This window comes from Aphis gossypii, chromosome 3, assembly GCF_020184175.1.
Source record: "Aphis gossypii isolate Hap1 chromosome 3, ASM2018417v2, whole genome shotgun sequence".
Taxonomy (NCBI): domain Eukaryota; kingdom Metazoa; phylum Arthropoda; class Insecta; order Hemiptera; family Aphididae; genus Aphis; species Aphis gossypii.
The window spans coordinates 20,739,302-20,752,833 of NC_065532.1; the positions used below are offsets into that span (position 1 = coordinate 20,739,302).

General features: G+C 31.3%; 1 protein-coding gene across 1 annotated transcript in view; it reads left to right on the forward strand.

The window, feature by feature from the left end:
• The first annotated feature begins 3,098 nt into the window (after positions 1–3,098).
• The window catches only part of LOC114132053 (peroxidase-like), a 41,924-nt gene continuing 31,490 nt past the window's right edge, over positions 3,099–13,532 (forward strand). The window contains exon 1 of the mRNA XM_027997430.2: positions 3,099–3,472. Coding sequence (XP_027853231.2) covers positions 3,401–3,472 — 72 coding nt within the window. The 5' untranslated portion in view covers positions 3,099–3,400. The remainder of the gene's footprint in view (positions 3,473–13,532) is intronic.

Consider the following 13,532-nt stretch of genomic DNA (forward strand, 5'->3'; position numbering starts at 1 on the left):
CAATTCGTTTATTACGTGTAATTAATATGGCCCGACAGTCTTCAAATTGAATTACCCAATATAATACGATTTAACCATGTTAATCACATTAGTGTTTAACTCAATTGATATTGCTTATTTATAACTGATCGGAATGCATTTTATATTTAAGTATAACGAGTACATTATAAATTTATAAACTAGATATTTAAAACATAACGCGTTTATAATATGATCGTAGCTTACAAACATCATAATCAATTAAGCAAGTATAGTATCTAAGAAACTAAGTACACATCACATAATATTAATTTTATGTTATTGAAAATCTCAAGTGTGTACTTGTCGGAAAATAATTTTATTAATTTCCTATAATTATGTAAATTGTTATTATGATAAGTCATATAAGTACACTAATGGGTAACTGAGGCTACATACGACAAATATAAAATTATGCAAACAAATTAAATACCCTGAAAACATATTGTATTGTAGACACATTTATTACTTCTGTTTTAATACGCCACTGAATACAATAGAATTTTAATGAGGTATGTCATTAAAGCATTGTACAACTAATATAGTATTTTCGTTAATAGTAAAATATTTAAGTATTAATCAATCATTTGTCATCACTCACCACTCGTCATAAAATGATTTTCTCTTTGAACTGTGATGTGTATATTTATGAGAAATTTGACTGTACTCACCTTTCTACGACCTATACAACCTTTTGTTACGATGCAAATTTTTGTCTGGTATCATAAACGTATAGCGATTGACTTGAAATACAATATAATATGAGTAATAGGTAACTACTAACATGAACCTACATAGAAAATAAAAATAATAAATCATATTAGGTTCTTGTATTGGTTATTATACACTAGGAATAAGTAGAAATTATACTATAATTAGAAAGAATCTTAATTTTAACCGATAAACACCATTATTATATAATTTACAAAATACATATTATATATTATGATGTTCACATTTATTTAATAAAATCAGAGACTTAATCTGTGTATTTAATTTCACTATCGTCAATGTCCTTGTTTGATTAATGTTAACTATTATAAGCAAACATTTAATAGATTTAATCATGATGTTATTTGTAATTTGCAATGTTTTGTTTTTCAGAATCTTGGAAAGTTTTTTGAATCGTGTATCCGATATTATGCAAAATGAATTAAAGCAATAGTATTAATTGATCTTTCAAGAGTGCGTTAGGTCCATTACTACGAGGATATCAAGTAATTATTTTTATTTTGTATTAACTAGACATATTTAAATTCATTAACTATTGTGCGATGGCATGATCTAGCGTAACTAATTATGTAACGTAACGTAAATATATTCTAATAAAATGTTACAAAATAGATTAGAAATACGTTTTTGATCATCGTAACACATCCATTAGTAAGTTAATAAAATAGAATATAAATCTAAATTGTACAACAAAGCTATATGATTATGCTCAAAAAGAAGAATATAAAAAATGCAGATAGTCATAAAATTGGTACCAATTTTTTTTTATAAATGAATTCAAAAAAAATAATGGGTGAGAAAATTATAGCTTTTGGGAAACTTTATTTTTTTAGAAGGATAAAATAATTAAAAAAAAAATATTGTACTATTATCTAATGTGTTGAAAGTAATTTTAAAGTTCTTCAATGGGATTAAATCCCATTTATTGTTTATAATATTTTTTTTTCTTCTAAAACACGTATTTTACGTAAATTAATTTTTTATTATCGTTATTATGTGCAACGTCCTTGTTGTATACAATAAAATATTAAATAATTATACCTATAACCTAGCATTAAAGTCTCCAGAAAATTATAAACTTGAAATTTTTAATACTCTAGTTTCAAATATATTTACCAAAAGTTTGATAGCATTTTAAATTATTATTACTGTCAGTTTTTAATATTAAAGATTGATTTTAGGACTGTAAATTTAAAATCATAACTATTAGAACAAAAATATTAAAATAATATTCCCGCTGGCATGAAATTTTTGGAGGCATAGATGATGGCATCCTAGGAATATTATATCAAAAGTGAAAAATTTCATAGGTTAGTTATTCGTACTCTTATGCAGTAGGTATTATTTTCTTAAGATATGTGTACGCCCATATTAGAGTATATAAATAACTTAAGCGATTTTTACGAAGCAGATTACCATAAGGCATTAACCTAGGAAAATCATACTCTAAGAGGTATAAATACACTTCTATTCACATATTTGTCGAAAAAAAATTGTAATGTGGGGCCTGGGCAGGCATGAATTAATTTTCAAGTATAAACAATTTCTGTGACTAATATTTGTCTAGACGTCATTAATAATGTTATTGTAGATTTTTGAGTTTTCACTTTCAAATTCAAATCGTATCGCTTAGTCGGCTATATATACGTGCCATTAAAGCAATTAGGTTTGTTGACTATATAGTTGATTTAACTATTATTTGTTATTGTGTATACCGGACAGGAAAAAATTGTTAATCATCTCGAAATATAATGTATATTATAATATACAATTAGCACAATGTTTGTCGTGTTTAAAGTGTTTACAAGTATTTACCATGTCGTTAAAACGTTTCGGTTTATCATGACTACCTACTATTATAAAAGTACACCCCGGGGACCGAATAACATGTTTCCTCGTATACATGTTTATGGGTATAATAAAACGAGATAAATAATATTCTCACATAATAAAAATAATAATAATTATATTCGTCAATCATTGTACATGGTTAATACGAACTTGGTATTCGAACTTTGAAGATTTCCTCATAATATTATAATATGATAATATTGTTTGGCGTAACTATTCGTGTATATAATATATGATATGCGATGTCGGTACCTACGTATAAATATCACAACTATATACAAATACGCGTATGTGGACAAACACGAGAGGTCCGAAAGTCGCAACTATTTTTTATACAGACGAAACGCCGCAGAACAAAATGTTTAATAATAATAATATTATACAGACATCGTACTATGTGCGGCTCGGCCGGCCGGTCGGGGGTTACGCAATTGCGAACGGCCGAACACACCACGCACAGGCGCCTCCTCTTCGTACGGCTGCGGCTGCGGCTACGGCGGCACATCGAAAGTGACCGTCGGTTCACTCTCACTATCGTTGTTGCGCTCCCAAGTCGTACGCACACGCGCACGGATCAGATATTTATAGGTACCTCATGCTCACACGATTTATTGTAATTACTATCCATCCGAGATATAACTTAAAGTGTACCACCACGTACATTTTTCCAAAAAATTAATATAATATTATAATCGTTTAAAGTTTTTTATTTTCTCGTCTCGTCTCTCTCTCTCTCTCTCTCTCTTTTTTTTTACTATTTTTCTCAAATCTTTTGCCACTGGATAAGACGATCTGTCAGATGGAAGTCACGAAGTACGCGGTGCTTCTTTTGAGCATCGCCGCCGCCGTTATTTACACACCCGCCTCTTCGGTAAGTTCACCGCAGTTAATATTGTGTACAGTATATTAATATACTAATATTATAGTAAACGTATATATATTGTTAGTATCATCATCGTATTGTTCAATAATAATAATAATTATTATACCTACGATTTTATCTCATAATAATTTTATTGTATTAATATGTATGGTCAAAACTGCGATTAATTAATTAGCTCGAGACGGGTTCGTTATTGCGGGACGTACCGGTTTTTTCTATTTCGACTGAATTATACCATCAGCGTAAAACTCTTTAATTTTATATTATAATGATAATGTTTTGAAAACAATCGTAAATTATTTTTCCAAAATTACAATTTTATATTTGTGATTTTTATTTATTTATATTATAGTAAGATACATTTAAGTAATAACCAACTTTAACTATAATAAAAAAAGTAAAGGCTTCGAGTTAAATACGAAATTATATTATAATACTTCATTTTGTAAGTATAACGTTTTAAGTATTTACGTAATTTCTGATGAAAATTTATAAATAACTATTTAGAATTAATAAATTACTTTAAAATATAAATTAACATTGTTTTTTAAACTAACAAGTTGATCTCATTTTTTTATAAAACGAGAATTTCAGTATAAAAAAATTATGAATTAGTATTAGTATCCATTAGGCTAAAATGTTTATCTTTTCAATTTTTATTGATAAATAAATTATAAGAATTCTATCTATTAGCACCTTATACTTATACTATTATAGTAATAAGTGGTAACTGATGGTCGTTCATTAATTTATTTACTAGTATTTTATTTTATTTTTTTTTAAGAAAATTTACAAGATAAATAGTAGGTACACGTCTGAAATGATGTGTTCGATGAAATTAAGATTAACATGAACTAAAATTTTGATCATATAAATTTATTATTTTATTTATTTTACTTAGAGACTACCAAGTAAAATTATTTTGCCTGAACTTATTTCTAATAAATAATAATCCTTTTTTATACCATTTTGTACAATATATAGATATAGTCTCAATATTAATATCGTTCAATATTTTTGATTCAATTAGTTATTTTTACATTGTGTTTTTTTTTTAAATTTCGGTTAAATTTACAAGTATAAAGTATAAGTACAATAAAATCATCTTCAGAGATATTTAATCAAAAATGTTTAATAATTAGGACAAATAATATTTAAAAGTAAAAATCATAAAAAATCAGAAGTTAGATTTAATACCTGATAAATATTCAAATGTATACAATTATAATTATTCGAACTGTTATATAGTTAAATTATTACAAATGATTATCACATACATGCGTCTGCAGCGGAAACGTTTTATTTTTATTTGTCGAATACACGTCGCGTTTAAAACTTAATGACGAAATGAAATCTCACCGTTTCAAATAAAACGAAAACCGGTCGGTCGCTAAAATCGGGTTCCAGAATTGATAGTAATTAATTTTAAGCATTTCTTTTTAAGACACGTGGAGAGTGGAGTTACGCTGAAAAATGTTTATGCACTTCTTGGTTTTATTAAACATTATAAAAGCTTAAAACTAGTCGAGTAAGTACTTCTTTGTTATTCGAATCGAAAAATATTCTGCTTTGGAACAACAATATAATATGAAATTAAAACTATTTTTATTATGTCATCGTTTAAAGAAAGTAAAAACGGAGGAAAAAATAATAATAATAATAATAAATGAACGAAAAACATTTATTTTTTCATTTAAAACATCGTGTTTCAATAATTTTTTATAAAGGCGAAATATTTTCAAAAACATGAATGAATTCGTCTAGAAACTGACCGTTTATAGCGATGCGAATGTCCTCCCGTATAATCATGTATACACCATAGGTACCATATAATATTATTTTGTATATCGTACACATTACATTCCTACGACTTCTATGAACGCGGACGCGAACGCATTTATCACGCCGTAATTATTATTATTGCTATTGATGTGTACACGCTATTCATTTTAATATATATATATACGTGTATATGTATCGCGACGCGGAAGATATTAGAACCCATAAATCGCGGGTAAGGATGACTAGGTGTTATACTATTATATTATATAGACGGCATGAGGACGAGCACCGAACGGGTTACTCATCCGGTCCGTACACAATAATATTTACAAAACGAAACGAACATCGGACGGACAAGGGCAAACGGCAGCGGCGCGACATTGGGAGCAGTGGCGTGGCGTGAAAGGGAGCAGCAGCAGCAATAGCGAATAATAGTGCACTCGCGCGAGTGACTGTCGAGCGTTTTCCGAACGCGTCGCGATGACACGATGTTGGTAATAATAACGATATCATAATAATATAATTAGGGACCGGATTTAAATGTACAGTGTGTTTATTTTTTTTTTTTTTTTGGTGCTCTAGGGCATTGCATTCCGCAAGTACATAATTCGTATAATTTACCACAAACACCTTAAAATCGAAATTTTTATTTTTCCACGTCTATATGGGTTTTTTCGTTTAAAGGGCATTTTTTTTTAGCATTTTCAGACCATTTTGTTACTTGTCAGAGCATACAATATATTATTACGCGTATAGCGTCTGCGATTTTAGTGTAAATTACGAATATCAAAATATTATAGAAAGAAATATTGGGTTATTTGCTATTTTTCGTTCTATATAGGTATTATAATATGTAAATCGTAAATGTGATAACGACGTATTTATTAGGATTCATATTCCCGATATTATCGGATTTAACAAATATAAATTAGTCAGTCGTGATGGAGATACGTTGCGATCGCATTTATTTCCATACACTGTTTATTATTTGTTGTGGGTGCTTAATTTTCGTAGTAATGTTAGTTTAGTTTAGAAGGCATTTATTCCGGGAAATAATTTCGTAATAGCTACACGTACCACTGTTTTTCACAAACCCAATCGCCGTTTATCGGTTTTCCACGGTGTTTGTCCGGATTACAACAATAATAACATGTACCTAACGAGGATATCAATTTTTTCGTCGCTGTCATCGGACGGCATTCCGTCGGTTTAGGACGTCTATCGTTGAGCGCGTACACGCCGACGGCCGAGATGACGGTTCGAGATCGCGGCGTGTTTTTCGTCGCGTTCTCCGCGTCCCGGCGCACAACGACGACCGCGACCTTGAACTTGCCACAGCACCCGAACGCCCGCCGCCGCGGTCCAGCGGAGCCTCCACCGCGGGCCGTCACGACCGTCGACCGACCAAATGGAGTTTTTTGTATTTTTTATAGCACACATACAAGTATAAACGTATTATTATAAGCGACGGCTGCGGACGCGGCCCGTAATTATTATTTTATACGTATTATAATAATAATATGTAATATATATATATTTATATATGCGTGCGACGCGTGTGATAAGTCTATTATTGCGAAAAACAAATATTTGTATTGTGCTCACCGTTTTGGATTTTTTTTTTCGTTTGTTTCCCACTGTCTGTTTGGACAGGTGTCTCGAAACGTCATCGCCGATATCGTGCGAACCGTCCTCGAGTACTTTAGAGCGCAGTCCGACATGATTTATGTTCGTATTAATAAATTACGTACGCGATATATTAAACGTATAACAAACATAATATTATGTTCTGTATACCGCGATCTATGTATAGCTATCTATCACACTCCATTCGGAGTAGTCTAATTGATTTCTTTTATTTTTTTTATTTTGCTATAAGTAGTGCTTTTTACGGGTTTTTAATGGCGACCCACATAATGTCTTATAGTTTAATAATCGAAAATACATTTTTCTAGAAAAACAATCTATTGGTTATTTATAAATACTAATTTAAGTAAATATTAATATAGAAAAAGATTCTGGTCCAGATAACGTAAAATTAAAAATAATAGTTGTCATTAAAATAATTAAAAAACCTAAGAGATCATTGTAAAACAACAAGTCATAATTTTTCGTCAAAATTTAGTGTTCAAGCACATATTATACATTTACTTGAATAATCAATACAGCTAGGTAGTTAAATGGATCACGCCGTATATAGGTATATTTATATTTATAAAGTCAGAACTTCCGTGATTAGTTGAATAATATATAGTAGGTGATCACTTAAGTCTAAATCATCATCATAAACTACATCACAATATAGTGCACGTACCTAGTTAAATTACCTAAGTGATGGTCAGAATCGATTTGGTGTAGTAAAGTTCATCGCGGTATGATCGTTTTTTTTTACCATACATTACCTATAAAGGTTTCTATTCATCATATATTTACTAGTACAGGAATTCCGTACTGCCTGCATGCTGTTATACACAGGTAATATGTATACAGCACCAAAGTCGTTCGTTTTCAAAAGCAAATAAACAAGAGTCATAAATGGCAGGACTACAATACATATTGTACACGTATTGATTTTTGAATGGCACGCTTTGATTTACCAAAAAAAACTTAGGTATGCAAATTTCTTGCGTATAGTTGTTGTTTTTATATTTTAAATATAATTAAAAATCCATGTACTGATGTGCTTATTGTAAATTTCGAATATCGTGACATTGAGACATAATGTATACATCGCACGTGTTCGATTCTTTCGCGAAACACCAAAAATATACAATGTGAATTATTGCATAATAATATGAACGCTTTTAAATGTTTATTTGCCGTGTCTTAGTTCTTTTCAGATTCAAATGTATTTGCTGTTTTTAATCTATTATCCGAGCTCGACTTTTTTTTTAGTCTTTTGATGATTTCATATACTCATAGGAACGCAAATATTACACAATACGCGTTAATAAAATATAGCGATTTAAACGGAATACATACTGTAAGCCTTTTTTATTCGAAATAAATAATAGCGGAGCGTATTTACAAAAACATTAAAACGTATAAGCAACGATTGATATAACGTTTTTGTTCTCATATCTTTTAAAGTTATATATTGTGAAATAAACTTCATCAGATAATATAGTTTTGATGATCCAGTCTATTCTGCGCACATCGTATGTTGGAAGGAAAATCGTTTTATAGCTCTATACGTGATCATATACAAATACCATCTTGGCAATCCGGAAACATATAATATAATAATAATATATTATATTATTATTGCTTTGCTATTTACTCGGCGACGCGTTTGCACAAGTGAGCTAGCTAACACAAGTTTTTTTTTTACTGTCGTACATATTTTTTAAATCGAGACAACCATTCCCGCAGACCAGTCACGACTTCATAATTTTACAAAAGAAATGACACCAACGCACCTATATAATGATCTCGTATAGGTAGTCCGCTGCTGCAGCGTGTGACGAAACAATATTAATAGCAAAACTACTGATCAGCTTTACGCGGAGTGTGGACATTCCTGGCCGCACAGATAGACTTAACCCAGACGGTCTTGACCTAAAACGGCGTGTTCTTTATTGTATTTGTTTTCAAATCGTATAAGTTACATCTGTTATTATTATTATTAACAACATGTTCACTATATAGGTAGGCACATCCAAAAGTGGAGTTCGATGTTATCAATTATTTGGGTGTTTGTTAATTTTGAATTGCTTTTTGTGTGATATTCGTTGTGATAGTTCATCGTGATGTTGACCATTATCATCACTCAATCACTGTCGCCGGTCAATAAATCAATTTTTCGATAACCTTTTTAATCTGATCGTTTATGCAACTATACGGTATTATTATTATTTATTATAAACATTTATTGGATATTAAATTCGAATTAAAAATGCATATAATATTTTTCAAAATAAATTCATCAGATGACGAAACTGAAATTTAATTTGATTTAGATGGTTTTTTTGATGTCAAGGTTTTCAAAATATTTTTCAATGCGAATAATATCCCTGTGCGCTGTCGTTGACCCACGTAATTTTTTTTTTTTATTATATAATAAACTGCTTTAAAATGTTTAAAATAATATGTGTAACATACAATATGATATTATTATGATGGTGTAATGTTTTAGTACCTTAGTTATTATAATAATACGCGGTACGTTATATGTGTATCGGATGTATAGCTACCGCTCGCCAAAAATGCGGGGGCCATTAGATCACCGACCTTGGTCACGAGTGGACCATAAACGATGTAACACAGAGATATAAATGTTCCAAGGAATTTATTCGACTTAAATTTTAGAATGTTGGAAAAAAAAGTGTACCTAGTCAATGACTTCTGTGTACGCATATTATGTATTTTGTTTTATTTTAATGGCGCTATTGTTATTATCAATTATAATATATTTTATTATGCGGGGGCAATTAGTTTTTAACATGGAATTTAATTGCTCGGACACATTAACTGCATGTTTTGACGTGTTGTGGCGCAAACTCTGGTCTGTTGTGAAACGTACACCTATATATAGTAGTATATTATAATATTATCATACTATGCTTTTAGCTTGGTTTTAATGGATCGTCAATAATTTTTCACGGAAAAAAAACATAACACGTTATTTATTGCCAATGTACTTGTAAATTGAATCATCATCGGTGAATGCTTAAATGGTTAGTGATGCATTTGTTTCTAAGAAAATACGAAAACCATTACAACACGAATAAATTACGTGTTTAAAAATGTTTGGATTAGTTACGATTGTGAAATGAGCGTGGACGTACCTACATCATGTACATCGTTCATCATGTATGCACCTACAATATCGGGGTTCGGAATACGATCTCCTTAATCATCATTTACAAATTCATTATGATATTGTTTGCGACTTGACAGTTTGTGAGCAAATAATATAGTATTATATTAAATAGGCGTACTACAACGGTGCCATTGAAATGCGTCGGGCTATTGTTTTTATACTACATTTGCATGATATTAATATAATTTACACATACCTATATGTTCCATCTTTCGCACGAGATGCGATACGTGATAATATTTTAATGCCATCGATAATTTTATTGTCGTTGTTTCGTATACGCAAACGTTTCAACGTTATCAACGCGCGATTCCGTCTTGGACGTACAGTCGGTTATTGGCACAGACATCCGGAAATAAAATGTAGTTATAACGGTTCGTGTGCAGTACATTATTATAAAAATAAATGTACATTTTTTATGATATCATGATGTAATATATGCACCGCTAGACAACAGACGACGTATTGATAAATGCTAATCGTAAACCAAATATAATATGTAGGCACGAGGTAAAAAAAAAGCCCATAAATGGTCGTGGTGCAGTTGCGGATTTACAATAACTTTTTTTTTTTTTTTTTGGTTATTCATAAAAAAATACAGTTGTGTGGATTTTAGGTCAAGACCATTTACATTACACATATTAGGTAATTACCATATTACAATAATTCCGCCATTTGTTTATCAAAGTGCCATAATATGCATGTATAGGTACGTACGTCTTTTAACCAAAAGAGTCCAATGTCAACCGGGTTCGCTGTAACAATTTGCGTTTTGGTAACATGATAATTATTGTTTATAGTATACTTAATAGAGGCACGTTCGGCGCAGAGTATAATGTTCTTATTCAGGTTTGTTTCGGTCCAATTAAAATCGTATTATGATATAGGTACCATCTTGTATCACGTAAGGGAGATAATATTAAATAGCGAATTCAGACGAGAAAAGCAGTTTTTATTTTGTATAATAAATAATAATTAATAATAAAATGATATAATTCGTCCATTTTTTATTGCGGTTGATGACAATCGGGAAGGAATTAAACTCTATACAGCAGCTATATTGTAATAATATTAAATAATAATACAATATTATTATACTCTTTAACCGTCGGATTTTATCTCGACGCTGTCGTATCAAACGTAATATAAATTACATTATCATTCTTTCATTAATTAGCAGATGATATATCGTCGGAGACCATGCGGTTATGGAGCGACCGTGTCGGAAACCTCTCACACGATCTATATATAATATGCACGGTATGCACTGTGCACACTATATAAACAGTATAGTATAATAATAAATTATTATATATATTATAATATATACCGCGAGTGTCTTTATTGATGAACGTCTCAACTCGCGCGTTATTCTACACTGATCTCAAACGAAACGTACCTATCACGATTACCTATATTTATGACGTATGTATGCAATGTGTGTATATATTATATTTGTATATTTTTTTTTATATTATTTCTTCTCGCGTTTGGGACTTGGGACATTAACGATAATAATATTATATATTATTACGACGGTGTTGAGGTAGGTAATCGTCACGCGCGTTGCTGTCGTATTACGCGGTATATGATGCAGTGCGTCGCACATATTATAGACCGTATATAGGCGTACGATATATTATACCGATATGCGTGTTCTGTGGTCACGAATACGTTGGTAGTTGGTAGTTGGTTATTTATGATATTATTATCATCGTTGAATTCGTGAAACTCACAAAAATACTGCGGAAACCGCCGCCGTGTTGTCGTTTTGTTTCGGTCGTCTGAAATTTGCAGTTTATTATGTGGATGTAGATACATAATATTATGCGATCGTGAGACAATTTTTTCGTGTTATATATTACCAGGGATGAGTGCAAAAAAAGTGGTGAGCGAGTGCCCTATACAATATTTTATAATTTGTTTTAACGTCTTAGACTAAACTTCGTGGACGTAATTTTTAGATTTCTCATATTATTTTTTTAATTTCTTAATGTAAAACGATAAAAATTACGAAGGCACGAGTCTTATTTTTATGAATATTCAAATTAAAAAAAAAACTCTCAGCGCCGTGGCCATTGGAATCACATTTTATCGATATTGGATGTTTTGGTCCTAGGCTCTAAAACATGTCATCGTATAATTTATTTCAGTTCCTCGCTTTATGATGTGTGTCATACTCGGTTGATATTATATGTCTGACAGAAATGTTGACACCACATGAAGTATTCAGAGGGTTAGTCTGATTTGACCTATTCTCATTTCTAAATATATTTATGACGGTTTCTATTGTTCTGTACGAATGGGTTTTCGGCCATCGGATAACAGTTTATTTGATTTAGTTTGATATTTGTTTTACCCAAAAGTTTTGTTAAAATTGTAATTTATCGTTAATTTAACATTGTAAGGCGTAATGAGCAAAATGTTATTATTAGAGATTTGTGACGCTACACTATTGGAATGCATGTCGGATTTTTCATTATAGAAATCTTAAAAAGAAACATAGTAAAACTTCTTATGTTTTTTTTTTTTAAGATTTGCAAGGTATATCTTAACAGAAATCTTATTGAGCTGCAATGATAGATACAACTATAAATTTACTGTAGTAGTAATGTTTAAAATAATAGAGCTTATGTTTTTGAAAATTTCTAACTTGATGATAACAATATCGTGTTCGATCATAAATCACGATAATTCGGCGAGTACGATTAATTGTACGGCGTGGGAGTGACTAAGACTTTACCAGCGTCTTCCCAACGATATGTAGGTACAGATACGTACATGATATATGATAAAGTGTATGATGTCGGTGCACGGTTGTTTACGGCGGTTTCGATTTAACGGTATACGGTTTGAAATCGCTCGCCGACGACAAGCCGCCCGAATGATACACGGCCGTCGAGGGGGGCGCGGCCGCTGTTGCGTTTCGGAAAGTCGCGTGCCAAAGCGACTGTCCATTGTCTGCGATGCAGAGTATCAGTGTTGTATTAACGGACTCTGAGGATATTTACTACACGAAACGCGTGCGCAGTATGCAAATCGACTTTCTACCGTTTTGTCATCATAATATGCGACGGGCGTGTGTGGGCATACAACGTACGCGTGTGCACATTATATAGGTACCTATACGATCTTGACATTGTAGCGCGCGGACGACCGCAGAGATTCCACGCGCGGTCGCGAAAGCGATCGATCTGACGTCGCAGCCTCCGACGTTTCACCTGCAGCACCTACCTATAATATCATGATACGAGTTATAATGACAATAATTAGGTATAATATATGTATGTATCTATAATATAATATACCTAATATGTAATTTCATTATTGTAACACTTGTGTGGCACCGCGAACCCCATCCTTCGGCAGTTAAGATAATATCGTATAGTTAATCCATATAATTATGGCAGTTTATTCATAATATTATAGTATGCATTATTATAA